The sequence below is a fragment of the Meleagris gallopavo genome, chromosome 15, assembly GCF_905368555.1.
Source record: "Meleagris gallopavo chromosome 15, MGAL_WU_HG_1.1, whole genome shotgun sequence".
NCBI classification, from domain to species: Eukaryota; Metazoa; Chordata; class Aves; order Galliformes; family Phasianidae; genus Meleagris; species Meleagris gallopavo.
Window position 1 is genome coordinate 2,201,807 of NC_139418.1, and position 25,444 is coordinate 2,227,250.

The 25,444-nt window shown below is 43.5% G+C and overlaps 2 protein-coding genes across 2 annotated transcripts in view; one reads left to right on the forward strand and one right to left on the reverse strand.

Moving 5' to 3' along the window:
- CTNNA1 (catenin alpha 1) overlaps positions 1–25,444 on the reverse strand; it is a 106,685-nt gene that overhangs the window by 49,378 nt on the left and 31,863 nt on the right. The gene's annotated exons all lie outside the window — the stretch shown is intronic.
- On the forward strand, positions 212–4,073 carry LRRTM2 (leucine rich repeat transmembrane neuronal 2). The gene has a single exon (XM_085236866.1). The coding sequence runs from the start codon at positions 1,224–1,226 to the stop codon at positions 2,733–2,735; it is 1,512 nt and encodes a 503-aa protein (XP_085092992.1). The 5' UTR covers positions 212–1,223; the 3' UTR covers positions 2,736–4,073.

A 25,444-nucleotide genomic window follows, 5' to 3' on the forward strand; every position in this document is an offset into this window, starting at 1 on the left:
AAAAGCACTCCCCTCTGCCCCTGCTCCCGCAGGGACCTCGAGCTGCCCCACCTCCCTGCAAAGCGCTGCTAATCGGCGCCCTCAGTCCAAGTCGGGCACACTTCACATCCCCGAGCATCCCCAGTGCAGCCGGGTTGCACAGGCAGCCGGCAGCAGCGAGGCTCCAGCTGCAGCTCTGCGCTGCCCACAGTGAACGCAGCCAGCAGGAATGCAGGGGGGAGCGGGGCGGTGCGCGGCTCTCCGGCTCCTCGCATCGCTGGGACCAAGGGCTCTAACAGCTGATTTTTTTTTTCCCCCTCCTCGATCAGTGGTCTCAAACACGATCGCAGTATGCAGCACAATGCTTTAAAACAGCAAAGCTTCTGGAAAACCCAAACAAAAGGAACGTCACCAGGTGACGTCAGCCTATATACAGCCCTGCGTGGTCGCAGCGCATAAGCAAACCCATTCTTGTGCCGCTTCCCTGAAAAGCTTTTCAGTAAATGCACTCATGCTACTCCAGGAGCTTCTCTCAGCAATAAGCCACCCATCTGCCATCAACAAGTTAGGACTAAAGGAACCCACAGCTGCGGAAAAAGAAAACGTGAGCTTCGATTAAACAGCCGAGCAGCCGCCGAGGAAGAAAACTTCTATTAAGCATCGACTTGAAAACTGCAGACCTGTCAGAGGAGATCACGCCGGCGCTTTCAAAAGGAATACTCTAAGAGAGCACGGTGGATTCAATTTTGCACTAATATCAAAGGACCCTAAACCAGTAAATTATTCACAGGCTATCTTGCGTTAGAGCCTTTCACAGACTCACCGTGTTGAGTCTCAAACTACGACTGAATGCAACCTCCAATGTACTCAAAAGAATGGGTAAGTGTGTGCCTTTCTCTCTCCCTTGTCTAATGAATGATGGCTGTGTGTTAAGGCAGCGGCGAGGTGCTACAGCACGCTTTGCTGGGGTGAACCTTGTGAGAGAAATGTGTTCTGATTGTGACGCTGTAACCCTCCGTAATGCCGATAAAGACTCATCCTAAGTGTAATAGCTGGTATTCTGTGTGTAGTACTAAGTTGTTTCTTGCATTTAGAATAAGCTTTTCGGAAATGCATGGAAATGTTATCTGCAGTGAAATCTTCCACCGTGATGTTCAAAGTATACTGATAAGGATATCCTATCTTGTTGTTTTCCTAAATTATATTCTGCAGGCTTACATTTCAAGTGGCCATTAGGGGCTCGTATGCTGGCAGCACTATATGCAATGAGCATGGTTTTAAAAATGCTGCCTGCCTTGGGCATGGCTTGTCCACCAAAATGTCGCTGTGAGAAGCTACTCTTTTACTGTGACTCTCAGGGGTTTCACTCAGTGCCAAACACCACTGAAAAGGGCTCTCTAGGTTTGTCACTGAGGCACAATTTTATTACTGAACTTGAAAGGGATCAATTTGCGAGCTTCAGTCAACTTACTTGGCTTCACTTAGATCATAATCAAATTGCAACAGTCAGAGAAGATTCTTTTCAAGGACTGTATAAACTTAAGGAATTAGTCTTAAGTTCCAACAAAATCTTTCATTTGCCAAACACCACTTTTAGCCAGCTGCTTAACCTGCAGAATTTGGACCTCTCTTTTAATCAGTTGTCCTCTCTGCACCCCGAGCTGCTCTACGGCCTCCGCAAGCTGCAGACCTTGCATCTGCGCTCCAACTCCCTGCGGACGATCCCCGTCCGCCTGTTCTGGGACTGCCGTAGCCTGGAGTTCCTGGATCTGAGCACAAACCGCTTGCGAAGTTTGGCTCGCAATGGCTTTGCGGGATTAATCAAGCTGAGGGAGCTGCACCTAGAGCACAACCAGCTGACAAAGATTAATTTTGCTCATTTCCTCCGGCTGAGCAGCCTGCACACTCTCTTCTTGCAGTGGAACAAAATTAGCAACTTGACGTGTGGGATGGAGTGGACCTGGGGCACCTTAGAAAAGCTCGATTTGACTGGAAACGAGATCAAAGCCATCGACCTAACAGTTTTTGAAACTATGCCTAACCTTAAAACCCTCCTCCTGGATAACAACAAGCTCAGCACGCTGGACTCCAAGATCCTGCGCTCGCTGCCGTCGCTCAGCACCGTGGGGCTCTCGGGCAATCTGTGGGAATGCAGCGCCCGGATCTGCGCGCTGGCCGCCTGGCTGGGAACCTTCCGGGGCCGCTGGGAGCATCCCATCCTCTGCCACGGCCCCGACCACGCCCAGGGAGAGGACATCCTGGACGCCGTGCACGGCTTCCAGCTCTGCTGGAACGCATCGACAGCCGCCCCGTCCGCGGCACCGACGGACGCTCCCACCACCGAGTACACGAAAGGAATCAGCTCCTCTCATTTCCATATGGGAGACAAAGAAATCCCCACCACGGCAGGCATGGTCGTCACCACCGAGGAACCCTTCCCCGAGCCAAACAATGCCATCTTCACTCAGAGGGTAATTACAGGGACAATGGCTTTATTGTTTTCTTTCTTTTTTATCATTTTTATAGTGTTCATCTCCAGGAAATGCTGCCCTCCCACATTAAGAAGAATTAGGCAGTGCTCAATGATTCAAAACCACAGGCAGCTCCGATCCCAAACGCGGCTACATATGGCAAATATGTCAGACCAAGGACCGTACAATGAGTACGAACCCACCCACGAAGGACCCTTCATCATCATTAACGGCTACGGACAATGCAAGTGTCAGCAGCTGCCATATAAAGAATGTGAAGTATAATACTTAAAATTAAACCAGATAAGTAACCTATTTTAAAATTGTAGGGGACCTACAGCAGATTCTAATTTTTACAAATGTTGACGTAAAGCCTAATTTTCCAAGCTACTCAATGGAAGCATTGTCTATGGAGTGGTGCAGTATTTTTAAGTTTCTTTTTTTTAAATAAATCCATAATATTTTCAGTGTTAAAGAAGCAATGATCACATTAAACTTGCACTCCTAGTGTTTAAAAGTCTAAAGAGATGCTCACCTCAAACTATGTAAAATGTTCCATGTTATGTAACTCTCTGACTGTGTGTACCATTTATACCCAAGTCTCCATACTCCACTTTCCCCAGTAAAATCAGCCCGGGTGGAAGGAGGGAGGATGTCTGCACAGAGACCTGCAGAGGAACATACACTGCATTTGTTCCCCCGCAGCTGTGCGATGCCAAACATCCCAGCTGGCTCTGCTCAATTCAGAGGCACGCTGGAGGAAGGCTTTCCTCCTCTGATCATTTCCACTCGAGTAAAAAGGGGAGAGGGAAAAAAAAAAAAAAGTGACTAAGGTTCAGGTGGGGATTTAGATGCACTGGGGACTGGCAAATTAATTTTTAAGGCAGTTTTCCTACCTCCATGCTCACAGTCTGGCTTGCTTACACATACCTTGCTCGAGCTCGCAGCAAACGCAGGCAGGAGCAGTTCACACGACCACCAATTAACCAGGATGGCTCTCCAGGCACTTGCAGAGTACCTAGTGGTGCTTAATTAGGAAGGTTGGTACGATGATCTAAATGTTACAGGCGTTCAAATCCGACCAGCTCTCTGCTTTGCCTTGATAATGCTTTTCATGCATTCGGGCTAATGACTTACGCCTACGAACAAACAGCACTTCCACACCTTTTCATGTGTAAATACCCTTAACACAAGTTTTTCTTAATTAAAAGTAAATATCAACCGGAGGTTAAGAAAGAGAGAAGGAAGGAAGAAACCTCTCTTTGTTGTTCCCCCCCTCACCCCCCCAGGCTTCCTCTTGCTGGGAGCTATTTTCATGCACTAACTCCACGGTTTCTCTGGAGACAGAATTAGCCCCTGTAATATAAGCTCTCACTTGTCCTCCTCTTCCAAAATTCAAGGTAATTACCAGCTCAAAGCTGCGTACCTTCCTATACATTAGGATAATGATTAGTTTATAGAATAGTTCACAAAAAAATGTTTTGTTTCTTACTCAATATGGGACAGAATCTAAACTAGTATGCCATTAAAAAATTCTTATATAAATATATATATACACACACACACGCACCTCATTCTTCAGGAGTAATTTGATTTCTTTAACCAGAGGTATCATATTGCTATTTATACTATATTATGAAATGATATGTAAATATTTGCAGATCTATGCAGTGACAGTGGTACTGAGATGCCATGGGGGAGGGTGGGGGGGTCTGCAAAGGATTACATTATTTTTAAGTCAACTGCTCAAATATTGTAAACGTTCTAACCAAAGTTAAAAGGACCAGAGGGATGGCATTTTTTTTAATATATATATACATGTATGTATAACTAAAAAATGTGTTGTGTCCAATGCTGCAGTGTTAAACAATTACCAGCAAACACGGATGAAGAGAAATTCCTCACAGTGTCAACATACCTTGAACGAATCAGTAATTACAGTATGCTAATTGTGTTGTACTAAACTATTCTGCAAACTTTCTGAACAGAAAAATCACTGCATAAAAATCTGTTCGCTATTTCACTCTGCTTTTATATATCTGTATTACCACTTAGTGAGGTATTTAGGGTGCAATTATACAAGTTTGATGTTTTATTGTGAAATGAATTCGTCCGAGGCAACTATAGCAAGATAAGTGTGACTTCTGTTCAGATTTTACATAAAGATTTTTTCAATTACTGGTTTTGAAGATATTAATTTGCATCATTTTACTTTTACGGTGCCCTTATTATGAAACAAATATTTTGTGTACTTCCTACGACTTTGTACTTTAGTAGAAGAGGTTCAGAGAAGACTATGGTTTTCCATGAAGTTCTCTTTGAACCCCCTTAACTGTTTATAATACGACAAGCCAATCTGCATCCATTCTAGGAAATCAACTGTTGCTTTTTCTGCTTTTATTGCCTTTAACTGAATATAATAAATCCTGCGAGGCAGGTGGACAGGGAGTGAATGAGAGTATGGCAAGGCCCTGGCACAGGCTGCCCAGAGGAGCTGTGGATGCCCCATCCCTGGAGGTGCCCAGGGCCTGCTTGGTTGAAGCCCAGGGCAGACTGGTATGGTATCAGGTTCAGTGATCAGCAACCCTGCCTGTGGCAGGAGGTTGGAACTAGATGATCTCTGAGGTCCCTTCCAACCCAAGCCATTCTACGATTCATGGTTCTACGATTCCTATGATTACAACCCACGTGATTCAGCCCTAAGCCAATACAAAACCTAGGTGTATGGCTGACTGTAGGTGTGTGGCTGACTTCCCAGCAATCGGTGCCCAGGGCTCTTCCCTCAGCCCCAGGTTCCTGCTGGACTTGGCAGAGCACGTGCAGCAGCCCACCCTTCTGTGCCACCCTTACTGTGTTGGCTGACCCCATGCCTGCACCAAGGGTACCAGGGAGCAGCAGTGGTTTCCATGGAGGCATCAGCAGAGACAAAGTTCTCATGACTCAACTTCCAGTGCCCACATCATTAATCTTAGTGCATCACTACCACCCATCAGATGGCAGCACTGAACACCAATGTCCAAGCTGTGTTTGCAGGACAGAATCCCACCTTCCTGCCCCATGTGCAGCCAGCCCAGAGCTGGGAGTTCACAAGGCACGGAGCCAGGTTGGATGGGACCCTGGGCAGCCTAATCTAGGGGTTGGCTACCCTGTCCATGGCAGAGAGGTTGAAGCACAATGATCTTTAAAGGTCCCTTCCAACCCAAATCTTTCTATGATTTCCTGACTGCAGCATGAGGTTCCTCCCATGGCAGTGTCTTTCCAGTGCCCAGAAGCCCCTCTGTCTCTAACAGCTTGTAATTTTCCCCCAGAAGAGTACAGACTGATGCCCCAGCTGGGTGCTCCACTTCTCTCCTCCCACCCATCAGCCCAGTTTTGCTGGTCCCGCAGGTTCTGCTGGTTGGGGGGCAGGGAGCCCACCCATGCTGCCTCCCTCAGCCCCACTCACATTTACACTCCAACACACAGCTACTCTCCCAGAAGCTGTGGTTTATACCTGCCATTTCCTAAACCATTTGTTGCCAGGTTCCAGGCGTGAGCAAAGCAGTTCCATGAACATCACCTTTAGGGTAACGGGTACAATAAAACCCGCAGAATGTCAAACACGAGCAGCAAAGTCAACTTGAATTCCCTTGGGAGGGACAGCAAACTGCAGGCACAGCCATCGCCCTACACAAGGGCACCGTGAGAGGTTGTTAATCCTTTTTGGTTGTTTTAAAGTTACTGTCTTCCATTCTCAATGGCTTGTGACTCTTCCAAACAAAGAGAGGATTATAATAATTGCCTTAGTCAGCAGTCTGATTTATTTTGTTTATGGAAGACAAAGCAGGATGATTTGGCTTAAGTTAAGTGTTTTTCAGGATGAGCACTGACTGATGAAGAGGTTGTTAAATTCTTCTCTGAGACTATCAACCCTACTGCACAGCCTTGGTTTCTGCAGATACTCAATTAGGGGGAAATTCTTCACCCAGAGGGCAGTGATGCCCTGGCACTGCTGCCCAGATGTGTGGTTGCCCCATCCCTGGAGGTGTCCAAGGCCATGGATGGGGCCCTGGGTAGCCTGAGCTGGTGGGGGGCACAGCAAGGACTGAGGGGGCTGCAAGGTCGCTTCCAAACCAACCACTCTGTGATTCTACGGTAAATGACAGAGGTGCCTCACCACCTCTAGGTACAGCATCACACAAACCTTCAGGGTCATTTAGAAATGGAAATTTGTTCCATTGCTCCAGGATCCTTGTGCCACCCAAAGACATCCCCCAGCCTCCCTGATTGCCTCCGCTTCCATTCCCCACCCTCGTGCAAGCGAAATGCAAACCAGGCAGCACAAGCTCCATTTGAGTCATCGTGTTGGAACAGGTCTGAATTAATGCTTTCAGCTCCCCTCTTGTTAGTCGCTCTGCATTAGATCATCGTTTAAATGCACACAACCAAGAATTACTTGATCGAGAGTAAAACGGGTTAGCGCTGAGACTCCGAAGGGAGCGCTCCTCTGCCAGCAGAGCTCCCACTTCCATCAGAACGAAACATAATTAATGCTGCTGAATCAATGTTGGGTTTTGTTTTGCTGCAGAAGTTATGTGATTTTTCAGAGATAAGCCCAGCCTGCACGCAAAGCCCAGCATCTGAGCTCGCAGCCTGTATGCCCCTTCAAAGGCTGCAGTCTATTGCTGACATGTAAACCAGAAACATCCAGTGGCTTTAATCAGAAGTCTGCACTACATTCTTGGTTTTTAATGTGCCTAAGTTAATTTCTGTACTACTTTAATGAAAATAAAGTTGATTTAATTTTGTGAGCTGCACAGCTATTAAAATCCATCTGTTCAGACCTATGAAGTCTTCTGAGAAAGCTGAATTTCATCTTAAGCTTTACATAAAAATTAGGAAGTTCAGAAAGGAACACAGAACTTCTCCTCCAGTAAAAAGAACAAAAAAAGAAAGGAAAGAAACAGCAGCAGAAGCTGAAGGCAGCTGCACAGAAACAGATCCTTCCTCCTATGCCCTTCTGCACTGCACAGAGTCCCATGCACTGGAAGTGGGGACAGATTTTCCTTTTTAAGCCATGGTGCTAATGGGATGCTTGGAGATCATTTTAGTCACCTGGAAATGTAGCATTTCACACCTTGAACAAAAATCTTTTCTGAGAGTATTCAGGGAGAGGTGACAGCAGCTTTGATGGATATAGCCAACCTCAGACAGGGCAAAACTCATGCATTTTAAGGACAGAACACCACACGGCTCATGCACCTGTGATGTACGCACAAACCTGCCAGCCCTCAGCCACTCATTTGTTAAAACAAACCCTAAAGTCAAAACAAAAACAGCACCCTGTTTTGCTTCTCACCCCCATGAGACATTAGCGAGTGAACTATTCTACCAGCTCAGCAACGAGGTGGAGAGCCCCCAGTGCACTGTATTGAAATTATAGTTAAAGAGCCAGTTCCTGATGGGGGGAGGGTGTAAGTAATGGAATAAAAAGAAGTGCAGTGTACAGAAAAATTTTGTTATTAAAATTGTGTATACTGTAAAACTGGATTTGCCTCTTTTTTTTTTTCCCCTCCTTTTTCAAGCAGAGTGTCCAACTGTCTACATCCACTGGGGTCTAAGAGCACACCAACAGCATCCCGAGCCAGCTTCGGGCCGGTCCCTATGGGCACAGCCCTGGGCCACCTGGCAGAGCTGCTGGCAGCGTCAGTGCCAGCAGGAGCCCGTCCCCTCCAGCAGCAGGAACCACACCATGCAGAAGTGTCAAACCACAGCACATCTCCCTGGCTTTGAATTATTACAGCCTAGGAAGTGACAGAGAGATACAGCCCCGTACAAGCATCCTTTACAGAGGCCACTGTAACACTGTGTTCCAAGTCATGGTGCTTCAACAACACCAGGACAGTCTCATTTAGACAAGTGACAAGTTCATGGGCACAACCCAAAAGACTCGATACAACAGCTGAGAGAAAGAACACATTTCAGGATGTTCCAAGATGATTACATGCACTGGAACTGCCAGCTAAAGTCACTTCGGTATCTGAGCCTGAGCTGCTTTCTCCTTTCGTGCACTAAGTTTGGCTAACTCAAGTTCTCATGGCTTTTAGAAGTCAGTGGCTCCTCAGTCCTTCTCATACTTCAAAGCAGCACAGGATCGATGTATTTTCTTAAACTTTCAAAGAGATTGATTTTAAGATAAAAAGCATCTCTCTAAAAATGCAAAAGCTGTTGTTTTCGCAAGGAAAGGTAAGACACATAGGAGAAAAAAATGGTACTCTGATAATTCTATGCAAAACCTCTGAAATCAATCAGCAATAAGAAACTGTCAGCATCACTAGCAGCTAGCTTTTAAATGTAGGCTGTGTTAAAGCAACTGTGAAAAAATGAAGACTCAAGAACACAGCCCAAGAGGAGAACTGAAGCACAACAGGGAAGCTCGGACACCCTTTCCCCCCTTTTCCCCTCCTCCCTCCCTCCAGGTCTGTGGTTTTATGCTGTTTAAGGGATAGAACTCCCTGCAGTAGGTCACACACCCCGGGAACCCTGAAGTTAATCTTTATAGTTATATGTTTATAAAGAAAGATACTTCATTAAAGCAACTTGTCAGCAGTTTGATTACTATTAGATGCTAGGAAAACATTTGCTTTACAATGTATTAAAACTTTACCTGCCATCTTTGACATCAGAACCACATGCTCATAAAAATTATCTCATAAAACAGAGAAAAATGACTGGACATGTTTCATTCACAAAGTTCCATATTTACTTCTACGATGAATGACTGAAGAGGTTTGGCTGCTGAGGGCATTCAGCAAACATTTCCAGGCTCAAAGGTAACCAAACCATCATTACAGATCTGCTGTTTTTAATTGACAAAGTTTTAAAAACCTGTTTCTTCTTTTGTTCCTTCATCTGTTCAGTGGATGAGACCAAAGGCTTAAACACACACAGAAATCATGTGAGAACTTCTGAAGCAGCAGTGCCAACAGCGAGGAGCTGAGTGGTGCGCGGATGGGAGAGCCAGGCCACCCCCCTGCAGTAGGTGCAAGGTCTTTTCTCCAGTATGGAACACACACAGACAAACTAGGATTTTAAATCCTCCTTTTAAAAATATTGTTATTTTAAATGCAGTTCAAGCAAGTTACTCCTGTTTCTCCCAGCAGGCTCTACTACTTGTATGCTAAACACTCAGACAAGTGAGGCACTAAGTGCTTTCATTCTTTTTTCCCCAATTATTAACCCCCTAGAAAGGATGCAGTGCATCCATCCTTTGATATGGGTGTATTATGCTTATATCAGTTTAAAATGCAGCCTCACTTCACAAAAAGTCTGGAAGTAGAAATGGTTCATCCATCAAGAAGGTTCTTAAATAATGAATGGGTCATAATTCTTTACCGTCAAAAGCAATTAATTTTCTGTACTATAATCAGGAGAATAAATCTGAAAAATCCATTCTAATGGCTCCAAATCTGGAGGTAGTGTTGCAGCTGAATTTTTAATTTTAAAATACAAGAGCAACGAGGACTTCTGCTGTTTAAACATACAGTCTTGTACCAAACAGAACAGCTTTACTGCATATTTAATAGGTAGAACGAGTTTTGTGAGACCGCATGAGATTAAAGAACAGCACTAGATACAGGAAATGCATTTCAAGTAGAAAGGTCCTTCCAAGATGCTTCCCAACAGTACAGCTACAGAAATCCTGAAATATCCTTCACCAAGTGTACAAAACACTGCAGGAAAGCTTACTGCAAAAGCAACATTACTTACATGAGTGCAAAGAGCTAAAAATACAGAGAAGAGCATGGATGTGGAATCCAGCTCAGCCCTACGGTAAGTACTTTTATTATGAGGTATTGGCTCTCTCCTCTTCAGCTCCTAAATGATCCATCACATGCCCAGACCCTCTGCCTCTGAAGCCATGTGCCAGTTAACCAGGACTATCATTTCCTGCCCTCAAACAAACTGCTTCAACCCTGATGCCATCTGAAGTTTTTAATCTTTCAGGGAAGAAAAACTCTAATACTAATAGAGCTCATACCACAGCTGATAATGATATAATCTGTTAACAGCAAGGAAATGGGGAAAGGGATAAGGACACAGACTATAAATAAGCCTCCACCACTAAAGACACCACACAATGGCTTGCAACAGGAAAATACCTGTGCATTCCTCACCGGTGAGCACATCCCCAGCAGCACTGCTGGCAGTCCCAGCTCTGCACACACGGGGCTGAACCCACCCAACCAGAGAGGGTCATTCAGCAAGCAGGCAGCTCAGCATGTGCCCAGCTGGGGACAGGGGAAAAGGCCTGGTGCCTAACCACAATGCTCATACACAGGGCAGAGAAAGCTCCATCTGTATTGTCCTCTGGATAGAAAAAGACGCTTCAGCAAAGACACGGAATTCCTTCTTAATCTCCCCAGGTAATCCTGAAAAAAGAACCAACTGGGACACAGCACAGGTCACCGGTTTGGCAGCTCTTAACAATAACTGGGAGCTCTATGGATATCAACAGCACATCTGTGGGGTTCAGACCCTCAGGAACTCAACAGCCACGGGTAGGCAGGAAGAGAAAACCACTACCAGCTGATATTCTTCTGCATAGACAATCAGTTCAGCTCTGGGACATCTATCAGCACCACGGCACCTGTGAAACCTGGAAATAAGGGAGTGCTGACTCCACGATAAATGCTTTTTTCCTGCAATTAGCATCCAATGCTAAGAAACCAGAAACTGAAAGCTTAGCCATTTGATTAGGTTGCACTACAGGACAAAAATACACAGATATGGTACCTGCCAAAGCTTGCTAACACAACATCACAGTCCTGAGCAAAAAAAAAATAATGTGGCTTCAACAAATTACCAGTCTGCAGTGGTAACTTGCACGGATGTGATGTCTGCCCTTCTTCACCAGCAGCACGAAGCAGCATGCTGTGTTCTCCCTGTTCTGAACTTCTGCCAGGTGTTGCTGTCAGACTGTAAGCAGAGAGCAGCTCTCTGCTTTAGACCAGCTAAAACTCGTCATTCCTTCAGCTGAGGGACACCTGCTGCCGATCGCTAAAATAACTCAGCACCCACACAGCCCACAGCAGCAAAACCAGGAGTAGGGCATTCCAGATATGCACAGACCACGCAACTGACATACCTTCAAACACTGCCAAACAAGCTGCGATGCCTCAGCTACTCCAAGTTTCAGATCCATTGGCAATTGAGGTATTTGTTGACAAATCTGAAACTTGGAGGATCTGGAACTTTTCTTCAAGCTCCAAATGGGAGAAGCGCTTAAGGACTGAATTCAGAGCTCAGCTCCTGTGCCTGACCAGCAGATCAGAGGGGCTCCCACACTGCTGGAGCTGCTCGGTGCCTCACTGTGACACAGCAGCAGGACACCGGGATCCTCCATGGATCTAACAGCTAACAGCTGTCTGACAGCACCCCGTAAAACAATGAAGACAAATGAAAGCGCTGACAAAGCACAGAACTACTCCAGTGCTCCACACAGATAAATTTCTGGGATATTACCCCTTCATATCTACAACTGTCCATGGCCAACAATTAATTTGACAAAGCATGCCAATGAGAGTGTCCAGAGACACATGAAGAAGTTTTATACCACATTCAGATGAACCAGTGCTATTAGATTGCTGACTGCTTTCCTCTTCTCAGTGGGTACTCCATCATTTGAATAAGCCCAAGTAAAGCTGCATCATCAAAAGAGAAACTTTCAAACACCTAATATTCCCCTCCATTCATTCAAAAACTGTAATCTTCATCAGGAAAATTAGTAAGAGATCATCAGCAAAGCACCGTTTCAGTTGTCTATGCAAACTGAACTACAATGTGGCACATTTCTTCTGCTCACTGTAATGCCACCGAGCGCAGCCTGCACTGTAACCACGAGACCACAACGTGGGTCCGTGTTTCCTGACCACTAGACATCAGTGAAACAAGGAAGCCATGCACAACAGACGAGTTTATGTAGGTAACAAAACAACCCAACCACTCATGCCTCTAAAATTCCGTACATGTATGCAAAGTGTGACAGAGATATGACAAAGCAGGCCCACCTGATACAAGCACATACAAGTGCCCCGAGGTTACTCACTGGACATCAGATTTAGATATCAAAATTTAAATCTCTAAGGGCAGAAACACGGCAGTTCACTTTCAAGAGGGCACAAAGCACAGATGCTATGTTACCAGTCTCCTCTACCGTATTAAATAATCATTTAAAATTATCTCTCAGATTCAGCCATACCATGTTACCCTAACCAGTGGCTGTAAAATCGTGTGCTTACTTCACAGTCACATTTCTCTAAGCTTTCTATCTATTACCAGCTGCAGGCTAAGTGTGGCTGAGTTGCTGTACACTGTTTTCAGTGAATAAACTATTAAACTATGCTTTCTTTTTTTTTTTTTTTTTTTTTTGAGTTATTTTTATATAGAGTTTCCTACACTTGCTTATGCAAAACATATTTTAAACTACTGAAAGAATTAGGACTTGGTAACAAGACCACATAGTCGACAAAGGTTGCTCAGAGACAAGGCACAATGTGATAAAGAACAACAATAGGTTTCTGTGATCTGACTCAAAAAAGCATTCTGAGCAGAAAATAGGACTTTTGTGATTATTGAAACAGCTTCGTGTAAGGACATTACACAGATTGATTTCTGCTTTGACAAGTTAAAAGAAATTAATGAAATACTTTGGGAAAGGCCTATTTTACCATTCATTATCTTTTATCAAAAGCATTCCTCTTGACTTTGAAACATAATTCAAATTAGTAACATATTTGTAGGCTTTTCATTAATACAAAATACTCTGAAAAATTTTACTTCCTCATCTGAGAGCTGTAATTTGTGATTTTACATAGTCTTACATAGTCTGTTCCCTAAGAGGAAAGGGAAAATCAGGAGAACTCACAAGTTAACTCAGCTTCCAAATTTCCCATCTTTTATCTTTAATGGCAGCTGACCAAGACCTTCAAGATCACTCCAGGCCAAAATCCATTTGTAATGCATGAGCCTCACCTCACTGCAGAGCTGTCAATCCAGGGCAATGCTGGGAACACCGGACTCTGTTAGCAGTCCATCACTTCACATGGAGTGGGAAGTTTCATCGCCAGCTCACGCAGGAATCCAGTCAGTAAATAACTAACCTGTATACATACACACATGCAAACCCTGCCTGTCCTCCAGATGCAGTGGTAACTACCATCTTCATTCAAATACCTTCACAGGAGAGTAATAAGAGGAAGTGCTCTTATAAGCAAAGGTGAAATCAAAGCTTTAGAATCGCTGTGCAGTGCTACTGATGCATTTATTTCTCGAGGGAATAAATGATATTGAGGGTGCTCAAAGTAATTTTTTTACCATTGCTTTCACCAGTGATCTTGGTGAGGGGATGGATGGAAGAGAGATGTCTGGCCTGGGAAAGAGGAGAAATTAAACTGGTATGAAACCTTTGTGAGAGAGCTCTACCAGGTAATGGAGATCCCAGCCTTCTCTTGAGACTTATTCCTACATCTAAAGAAGTTAGCAGCCTGGGTTTCACAGTCAGGTACATACAGGCTCTGTATCTCCGCAACACATTTCCACCAGCAAGACAAAAATATTTAGTCACACAGGATACCAAGAAAATCAACCTGCTACAACATAGAACTTTGCTTCCATAAAAGCTCAACAGGAAAATCAAGCTTGGCAACATGCCACACTCTAAAACCAAGTTCTCCTAGTTTAGATGAAGTTGTGATTCAGAAGCAGAACTGAGACAGGGGCAGAGTTTGGAAAACCTCAAAAGCAAGAGACCCAGCATTAACAAGGCAAACACACCTGGAATGTTTAATGAGATTGCAAGGTTGGGATTCATGGCCTCAAATACGTTACCTAGGTGAGCTCTGACAGCCATGCCAAAAGGATCTCACTCAGAACTGGTGCAATCTGGCAGGTTCCTCCCCAACCTTCACACAGGGAACCCCTCCCCAGCCCTGTCCCTGCACTGCCCCACCAGTTCACACGCAGCCCTCAGGAGGGAGGAGTGCCTAAGCTCCACTCTCCATGACTCCAGGTGCACGGAGGTGATTTCACAGCAGGCCCAGCATCCTGCCAGACCTCCAGTGTTTGCAGCCTGGCACGGCTCCACACATCTCCCCACCTGGCCTAGCCTAAGTCACTCCACAATGACAGCAGCCCAGCCCCAGGAGGGCAGCGTGGGATTTTGCCAGTACTTAGAGCTGTTTCCTCTAATGCTGTTTTGTTGAATGACAACTAGTTCAGCTTGGACGTGGGTCAATTCATCTCACTCACCACTTTGCTGGTTAGACCAGCGTGGAAGGATGGAGGGGAGAATGCCTCGAGTAACAAACCTTCTGTGGGAGCCACGAGACAACTGCTGGGGCTGGCAAGTAAGATGCTACCAGAGTCTCTTCTTACTGGCTAAACCTTTCATTTTTATGTTAATTACTAACCTAATCTAAAAAATATCTCAAGTTTTTCCTTTGTAGATTAAATGAACTAATAGATATATCCGAAAAGATGAAAAGCAGTCTGAAGCTTACACCCAAAGTCATTGTAAAAGCCTTGAAATATTTTAGTTTTTATCATATTTTACATGCATGTGAAAGGCTTTAGAAATAGAACAACTAAAATTGGAACAACACAGACCCCTGCAAGACTCAAATTAAAAAGAGTGAGCCAAGACAGCATATGCCCTTTCCAAGAGGAAGAGAATGCATTATAAATCTGGGAATAAAGCCACCTAACTCCTGGCAAGACAGCTCAGAGAAATAGATAATGAAACAATCCTGCCCATAAAGTCATAAGACATTCAAAGCTAGAATTAATGTAACCTTTATTCATTATTAGAAATATAAATAGCTTTAGTTTGTGACAGATTTTTAAGTATTTCCTGTAGAAAAGGATTCAGCAAATCTACCCTGCAATATAGCAGTGAAATACTAAATCTGAAGTTGCCTTCGACAGGAAGCAAAAGGCATTAAAATCACTGGAAATAGCATCAAAGCTGACTAACTGCAGAGGGACGAGCTAACAAGCACCTCCAGCCTTCCCAGCACCAACACGCCGGAGCCTAGCATCTCCTCTCCCTCCCACACACAGATCTTGATAACTTCACTTCCCCCCACAGAAGACAAAATTGCTGGAAGCGAGAACAACCTTACTGACCACGGGTTGACAATACTGGTTTGAGTTCAAGAAAGCCAGCACCCTTACTTCTACCTCCCCCTCTTACCCCATGCAAGTGACTCACCAAGGAACTGGCCAGGATTAGAAAGGCATTAAAACTGTGGCATGCATAACTTTCCAGAGACACTATCAAGCCATTATTTACTAAGCTAACTAATTAGACAGCCACCCTTGCAGATAATGAGAATGCATTAAAGTATTTAAAATTCCAGCACTAGGCTGACACATACAAAGTAGCTGCCCTTCTTCAAAAGAAAGCAGATGTCAAAGGAAATAAACCAGTCAGGAAAGGCAGCAAGCTGAGGCGGTACTGTGGCATCATCTAAGGAGGAGCTCAGAAAAAGGGCAGGAAGCAAGGCAGAGAAACATGGGATGAGGAGGTACCTTGCATGCTTATTTTACCAACTGCTACTTGCAAAGAAACCACTAGACACGATTTAAATTAGCATGAGATAGATGATAAAGAAGCAACTATTCAAAACAAACAGAACTCATGTATACAAGTGTACAATCTGGTGCAGAAAAACAGGAAAACTGAATGTGCTTCAGTAGATAATGATCTGAAAAAACAGATCAGTGTAAAAGATCAATCTTTTACACTGAGAAAAAAGCTTTAACTGAATATACAGTTCACTACAGCCTGGCACTGAAACGGCTGCTTTCCTATAGGTATTACTCACTTCTGATGCAGTGCATATAACCAAAAGCCATAGAGGAAGGCTCTAGAGTGCATTAAAAAAATTTAATCCATCTACTAGAAATGACACCAGAAATGCTCTGAAGCAATACAAGCTGCCTGCCTTGTCCTCTCAAAAAGGTTTCCAAAATTCCAGCTGAGAGTACTCTTAGTTTTGGGGAGCAGGTAAGTGAATATGTTCCCTAATAACAGTAGATGTTCTCACAGCTCCACAGAACGGGCTGGAGATAAAAGTTTAGAGGAGATTTCAGCATGCAGGAATACCAGGACATGAAGATTGGCTGCTTCATTACTACCTTGCCTTGGACTGGCTCTTACAACTCAGCAGCACAAGAACATCCACTTTGAGGAAGGCAGGGTCTTCACAAATCTTAATTACAGACCCGATTTAAAATATCATCGCAGAAGAAGAAATGTGACCAACTCGCAAGCCATTAGCTCCAAAAGGGTCAACTGCTCAGGTGCAAGACAGAAAAGCTTTCAACTTTTCTCTTCCCAACCTAAACCTCATTCCACTTATTTCTGCATTAACTTCTCATTTTCTTGCTTTTTGCAGTCCACTGACCTCTAGAATTGGGATTCCTTGACTCCTGGAGAAGTGCCCAAAAACTCATTCTGCCTCTAAGGAAATTCACAATTTGGCATTTAAGGGGAACAGTATCAAATGATAGAGCTGCAGCCTTATTTTTTACTTGACATCAGAGCTCTCCTGTCACCTTCTTCCCCTGAAATGACTCAATAATGACAATTCTTCTAAAGTTGTCCTCAAAGTAAAGGTTCAAAGTTGCTGTGGGGATGAGCAAATAAGCCTTAAGGTTACCAGAGGAACAGAAGCATTCCGGGTCTGGCCAGAGGCTCAGGAACTCTCTCCCTACATGTTTCAATACAGTGGAGAAGGTCGACAGGCAAATCTTTTAAAAACAGAAATGAAGGAATTCAAACCAGACACAGAAGCCATCTGGGCAATTTAACACAATCAGCTGCTCAGCCTCCACAGCAGCAGAGGCAATGGCTGGGGTCTGGCAGCACGTGGTGACTCCTACTGAAGATGTTTTGAATAAAATTAACATACCCTTGGAAGCAATGCATGGTATAAAGTTGAAAACTACCAAGTAAATGGAGATATTAAGGCTTGGGCCATCACTGACACTCACTGCTGGGAAGCTCTGAGAAGAGAACCATCTGTCATGACCTCCTGCTATTAGACAGAGGACTGTGAATGTGCTATGAACAAGCTCTGGGTTTTCTTGCTAGTGGAAAATAAAAAAAAAAAAGGATATATACATATTTTTTTAAAGCATCGTAAACCAGTGTTGCTAATGAACATCTTCTGGAGTAAACCTGAAACCCATCAACAGAAATGGTATGAAAATCAGCTTTGAAATATAGATAAGGCTCAGGCACATAAATGAGGCATGTCCCCAGGAAGTCACACAAAATGCTTCAGGATCACCAGCATTCTTTCATATTCCTCTCAAAGAAATGTAAATATGACACAACAATAGCCATGCATCAATAGAACACCAATGTATTTAACATGCATTAACCAGAATTATTCCAAGTTTTGCACATCAAGATATTAAATGCTTTGCCTCCCCTAAGCTTCTTCTACGTACAGCTGCTCTGCATTGTAAAATCTTAAATTTGGCATTGAAAGAAGGTGCCTGCCCCACTTGTAGGTGGAAATTGTAGCCCAAAATTCAATCAATTTAGCACAAAGGCAATAAAAAGTACATCTATTTTATTTTTCAAGGAGCCCATCTTTTAAATAGGAGACCAAAATGCATTCTACAGAAGCCTGGCAGATGAAAGGTAAGCACGAATGAAAATCTGGAGCAAGCAGAAAGCAGAAAGGACAAAGAAAGTCCCTCCAGGGACACCTGCCTGTTGCCAGAACACCTTTCCTGCCCGAACTAATAAGCCAGTCTGCAAACAGCAAAGACAAACTTGTCTGCATCCACAGGAACCGCAGCCCAGCTCTCCAAATTACTGCACTGCACACCCCCATGTCTCCTGAGCTTCCTTTGCTCCAGAGATGCTGAGCTCTTGAGACATCACACGTACAGAGTCAGAGACACAGAAGAGAACCTTCTGCTTTCAGAAACCTTTTTATTTGTCTAAGTACTATCAGGTTTCATTTTTCAAGCTCTTTCCACAGGTTTTATAAAGTAACTGATAATGTCAATTCAAGTTAGCATATTCAGTTAAACACAGATGACAGCACCTCAGGCATGCAGAAAAGAGTTGGAGCTGAGAAGCTATTTTATTTTTTCTGGCCACATATGGAAGCAGCAGAGCACCCTATGAATGGCAAAAGCATTTTTCTTGACAGTGAAAGGTTAACATATATGCAGGATGAGTCAATAATCCACAAATGGCTGCACCTCACGCAACATTTAAGCTCAGCCCGAAACACAGAGGATAAAGAAAAACACGCTCAGACCATTAAAGGCACAGCTACTTGTGAAACGAGCTGCAGTGGATGGCACTGCCTTTCCACTGACCAATGCAAATTCTGCAGACGTCCTACTTTGCCCCTTACGGCTTGATCCCTAGGGAAACGTCTGCTGGTTTTGTTTTCTAATCGGCAATGAGAAAAATGTACTTTTAGCACACCTCTGCAAGAAAGTTCTTGGCCTGACAGCCCACGGCTTTGCTACTGCTATGCTGAAGAAACCTCCCTTTCAGACTACACTTTCAGACTAGCAATTCAGCAATGATAAACCTGTCTGCCTGGCTTTCTGAGTGAATAACCACCAGAGTTGAGCAGAAAGGTTTGAACCCTTGGCACATACGAGCTGTCCCTCCTTTGCTGCTCCTCTTCCCATCTGCCTCTAACTCCTGTTTCTCCTGCTGAAGGAACACGGCCCTGGGCAAACCAAAGGCAAGATGAGTTTTTCTCCTCTATTTCAAGATACAGCTTAACCCTCATCCTTTCCTCACACTAGAGGAGGATTAAGTCACTCTTCTGCCTCTATTTACATTCAAGAGGGTTGCCACTACTTGGATAAGCCACAAATGCTAATTATTCTGTATTGATTCAGTTGACTTTCCGGGACAAAGTAGCTGTAAAGCTCCGGGAGACATTATGAGCATTACAGAACATCAGCTTGTTTGAACAGGATAAAACACGCTAAGCAAAGAGCGTGGTCTAGGTGTTAAACCCTACACCTAGAAGAGCAACTCCAGTGAAGATCTATTCTGCTTCTATAGCTGTCTGTAAGAAAGTAAAGAGATAGGAGAAAAAAAGGAAAGAGAGCTTAACTCATTATTCATACCACTGGATAGCAGACAGCAGAGCACCATGTGTATACACAGCGACTGCCCTCTTCTACATGATGAGATTCAGAAGGTGGGAGAAAGACAGAACTTAATGCAGAGTTTTATTCAGATCAAGGGAAATCGAGGAAATCAAGGAATTGAGACAAGTATTTTGTTCCAGTGCACAAAATACCAGAGTATCCCAGCTTTGCAATAATTCCATCGCCCCTTTCATCCAGCAAGAGGGAAATTAAAAAGCCCAGTTGTGTGTGTAATACTTCTGCTCACTGAGAGCATGATCCTGCTGGAGGCTAGGAGGCTGTTTATCCACAGATCAGCAGTCACCGCACAATCTTACATGCTCTGCTCTATCTGTTCTCTCCGATTTTGAGGGAGTACTCAAGTAGTACTGAACAAACTGACTAAATACATTATCTGACATAGATAAAGTTCAAATATTTTTATACTAAGCAGAATTCTGAAACAGACTAAAAACAAAACTTTGAAGTAGAATTCATGCACATTTATGCCTCAGTAGAGGCAAAACACTGCCGAGTGCCACATCACAAACAAGCAGGCACCCCTCATTTCAAGTCTTCTTTCCACCCATTCTCAAGGCTATCACAATAATTAAGAAGGAACTGTATTGTACAGTATTAGAAAATATTAGACTTGTTAACACTGGAGAAAGCATGCCTAGCAGGAAAGGTGAGGGCTGGGCAGGACAGCAGGGAGCAGGTAAGACAGAGCCATCACAGCCACACGAGTACGTGCACGACTCCAGACAGCACTTCAGTTCTGCTTCAGGATTTTGCTTCTCTTGAAGGGCAGCAGCCTTTTTTTTTTTTTTTTTAATGTGTGTTAAGGATCTACAATAAAAACACTGAAAAGTGCATGAGGACTGCAAGTGGATTGCAGCTACGTAATGCAATTTCGACTGAATCCCAAATGCTGTCAAAACATTCCAGTTTGAAAGGTTTTGCTGCTTGTTGGCACCAGATGTCTTGTAGCAGAGACTGCACACAGTACGTGGAGGAGAGCAGTGATGCCAACAGGCTGCTGAGCCCGTTCTGGAACAAGGCCTCAGGTGCCACTTGAGCTTTGCTGAGCTTCCCTAGGGGTGTACTTCCCTGAAGGTAATTATGACAACCGTGCTCTTCTTTAAGAAACACATTTTCACTGCTCAGTGCAAAGGCTGCCTTGGGCCTTAAAAAAGCATTCAGAACTCGTAAATTCTTCCTTTTCTTTCAACAGCCCTGATATTGCCACCTCAGGAGAGCTCCCAGAACCTCCCCTGATGGCACAGTCTGCGCCAAGTCCCAAGCCAGGACAAAGGGGAAGCAACCTGGAAGCTCTTTTTTGGGGCTCAGAAACAACGAGCTAATGAACACCACCTGAAATTCTCACCAGACTCATCGTGCTCACTGATTTACTTTATATCACCCTGTAAGCATTGCCAACTTAAAAACAGTATCACTTCAGAAATGTATTTATTTTCTTAAAGCGGCACGGTTGTCAATCTGATAACATCTATGAAAATTAGTGCCCAGAGAATAGCACACATCTCTGCTGAACAGCAAAGTCCGTGAAGGGAAAATCCAGAGGCTTTCAAGCCTTGTCCATCACTTCAGCATTCAACCATCTTAAACTGACAGAAACAATATTAAAAAGAAAGGGTAGATTATCTCAAGGCAGATTTTTTTTTTTTTATCAGCATCTATCATGAATATGGATCAGTCTGCCATTTTCATTCACATACACATTTCCACAGATACAGCTGCTTTCATTAAAAGGGCTGTGCAAGAGCCCTTCCAAATACACAAGTAAACTGAACCTAAGTTTAACAGTCACGTGCAAATACACGTGTACTCCTTTCCAAACGGGAAATAGACATGTCAATATTATTAATGGGCAAACTCATAATAAAAGCATCTCCATTCTAAAAGTCTCATGTGTCAGTGGTAGAAATATCCTTCACAGGTAGTTCTGAAGACAAAATCACTTCTCCCCAAACACACTGAAGATATGAGCTAGATATCTCTTGCCCATTCACTTTCAAGCACCAGAGGTGTTCAAAGAAGCCTTAGGAAAGAAAAGCAAACCGATGGAATGACAATCAGGAGAACAAGCATACTTGTTTGGAGCAGCACATTTCCCTAAGCACACTAAACACGAAGTCCAAAACAAGCATTCAGCAAGACATGAGACCACCAAGTCTAAAACCAGAAGCGGTGATATCTACGTCAGGTATCCTGAGAGCCAAGGCACTCTAGGCAGCACGCAGTCTGCAGATCAACTGCTTCGCTTACCTTCAAGATGTGCTTTGCAACTGTTGGAAATGTATTATTAAAGAAATACAACACCTCCCCACTTCTCCCCCTCCATCACACCCTGCTATGGGTCTTGAGGCCAAGCAGAGCACGGAAACTGGAAAAATCAGCTGAAATAATCTGTGCCTGGAATGCATGCTCTGAAGCTGGCCCCAAATGGTTTTTCTCCATTTGCTGCCAAGCACCTCTAATGCAATCCAGACAGCCAAGGACACAGTCAGAATGATAATATGAAAGCATTAAAATTCCCATTGAAATAGGACCTGTCAAGCTACTTTATGTAACACGATTTATCGTTTCCAAATGTAGTAACAAGGGATTTTATTGTACAAGAGCATGTTGTACACAATGGGGCTCTGGGTTTACATTCCATGCTAGCCAAACTAGAGCTTCTGACAAAGTTTATGTGAGTACAAGTCTGTTACTTGTGTGCATCTGAAAGGGTAGTTAGAAGCATGAGAAATCAGTGGGGTACAGAATATGTTTCAAAAATGAGACTTCTCTGCACAGTTCTGGACACTTCCAATCACTACTGCCTAATGGCTCAAAAGCAGTGTTCATGGAAAGAAACCCAACTGTCCACATTCCATAAAGCCAAACAAGAAAAATGGAACATCTAAAGCTGAAGGAAGTCCTTATTTTCAGTCTTCCATGTCAACCAGCCAAGTACAGCAGATTGGATCTTTTGCAAGTTCAGCATAGTAGTCAAACAGCTCAGACTGAAAGCTTCTGGTTCAGCTTCCAGCTGACATCCTGCACTCTGTTCTAACCTGTGAAACCCCAACCTCAGAAGCCATGACCTCCTACATCTCTTGTATTTAACACAGTCACTAAGATGAAGTCAAGCTGTCCATGCTCTACACTAATAATGCCCAGGGAGAGTTCCAGCACTGAGCATAGTATCACAACTTTGAGTCTGTGGATGTTTCTGGATATTGCTACTTCTCCACTCTGTGTACCTGCTTCTTAAAGATGCAGAAATATTTCAGCTCTAATTAGCTCCCTGTTCTTTTCTAATGAATTCACTTCAACTACTCTAGATAATATAGCTTGCAATGAAAGCCACGCATATAAATATAAGGGAGAATAACCTGTACAGTACAGTAAAGCAGAAACAAGCATTGTACCTGCTCTCTGCAATTTAGGGAAGGTACCACACCATCTGCTAGTGCAAAGGATAAATTGGTGGTACTGTCCAGAAATATCCAGCTTCATGTATTTTTTCTTCGGGGAGTAAACCAGAGTCAGTCAACATTTATCCACATAAAATTATGAAGTTATAACAACAACTTCAGATACAATTAAAAAAAAGTCTTTTGTGCTCACTCCTGAACCTAAATCCTAGCTTTCTTATTATCTTCTTCATTGGTGTAACGCTGATGTTGAACAACATTCAGGTAGGTGCTTTGTTCTGTCCTCCTCTCTCAAAGACTGGTATCATCATCCAACTAAACTCATATATGCTTTGAACTTTTTTCCCCATTTAATTAATAAAATACACACTATGAATGCCTAAATGCAACATCACACACAGATCTGACTCCTGCCATCGATATTTATATTACAAGTTCAGCCATGACTAAGGTGGGTAATTTATTGCATTCAAGGCAGTTGAACTCCCATCCAAGACCTTGGACTACTCTGCTTTTCAGCGCTAGTCAGAATCAATAACGAATTTTGTTAAGCCTTCTCACTTTTGCTGTGCCATTCAGCATTAGCAATAAGAATAAAGCTTACTCAAAGTTAAAAAAGAAAAAAAGAAAAAAGAAAAAAAAAATCACACTCAGATATTCATGTTTGCTATTTGAATCCAGGAGGGATCTGCAGTGCTAGTTTAAAAAAGGAAACTATTTCCTATTAGGAGTCATGAGGCTGAAATAAGCAAAAGCCATAATGGAAGTCAGATCTCCTTGGGGGAAAATGGAAGACGAAGAGAAAAAAAAAAAAAATCACTGAAAAATTGAATGCTACAATTAAGGGATGAACAGTTGGCATTTTTAGGATATAAATCAAGAAATCAGCTAATAAAACTGCAGATGAAGTTCAAGAGACAAGAGGCATTAAGTGATGCACAAGACCATCTGACTTTACATTCACAAAAACAGACAGTCCCTATGACTCAGAAGCTAGATTTTCATGTAGCAGTTTCATCATGATATCAACTCAGTGTTCAGTAAGCTATCAAAAGCAGATCAAATATTAGACATTATTAGGACAGGACTAAAACAGAAAAAAAACCAAAAACATTACAACACTGTACTAGAGTGTTTATGACTCTGCAAATCAACAGCATGTCTGAATCTCCAACATACCAAATGGACCAGATGCAGTTCTGGTCTCCAAATCCTAAAGAGAACTGAAGACCCAGACCAGCCACAATAGGATATTGAGAAACGCACCTACACTAACATTTTCACTCAAAAGTATGCTCTTGAAACATCTCCTGATCATTGTCACACTGTAGTTCTTCTCTCAGAACCTCTGAATGGTTCAGCAAGGAGACACCAACTGCAGAGCAGCACCTCGCCCCCAGGACTTGGCTACAGCCAGCTGATGGAAGTTCTGCAAAATGCATAAGGAAGGGCATCAAGTCCTCATTCCCCCTTCAAATCCCATTCTCCTGCACCACGCTGGTTAGTAATGAGGACAGCCCAAGCTGAGAGGTGGTGTCAAAGCCTTTGACTTGGGAAGCAACTAATGAAAGTAGGACACTTCATCCCGGCAGAGATGGCACAGCTCTGAACCACGCGGCACAGAGAAGGGTGAGGGAGGGATAGCTGCTCATGGCCTTCTCTGAAATGAAACAGTTTCTCTGCTTCAAACAAAAAGATGTCTCTTAATGCAAAATCATTTTCTTTACCGAGGAGTTCTCAGCTTCTGGATGCTGAAAGTTTATAAAGGTTCAGAAAAACAAGCACATTCATTGGAGGACAGTCCATCAAGAGCTATTAATCACAGCCAGCAATGCTAGCTCTGGAACTACCTGAGCTACAGCCCGCTACTATCTGGGAGCTATTTTGGGCAAGGAAAACTACATACCTCCCTTGTTACTGTCATCTTTCTTGTAGGTATCTGCTATTGACTGCTGTCAAGAAAGGAGACTGGCCTTGATGTAAATTCAGTTGGACCAGTTTGGGCTATTCTGTTTTGAAAACAGTCAGATGGAAAAGGGAATAAAATGCACACCAATCCAAGTAAAGAAGATATAACTTTTATAATGAACTACTGAACAAGCAACTCTTGCCCTTCTTTTAATGATGTAATCACAGGTTTCATCACCATGCCAGCAAATGCAGGGGTCAAGGGCTTCTATGATTCAGTTTCTTTATTACTGAAAATTGTATTTGAACAGAAGCTTCTGCCGCACATCATAGCACAGCCAGCAATGCTTGCAGACTTACAGACCCTTGGGGACAGGCCCAAGGAGACAGTTAAACCAAGGGTCCAAAAACACTAAACCCTGAGTTATAAACTACCTATGGAAAAAGCCTTTTTATTACCAAAGATCTGAAAGAAAACCC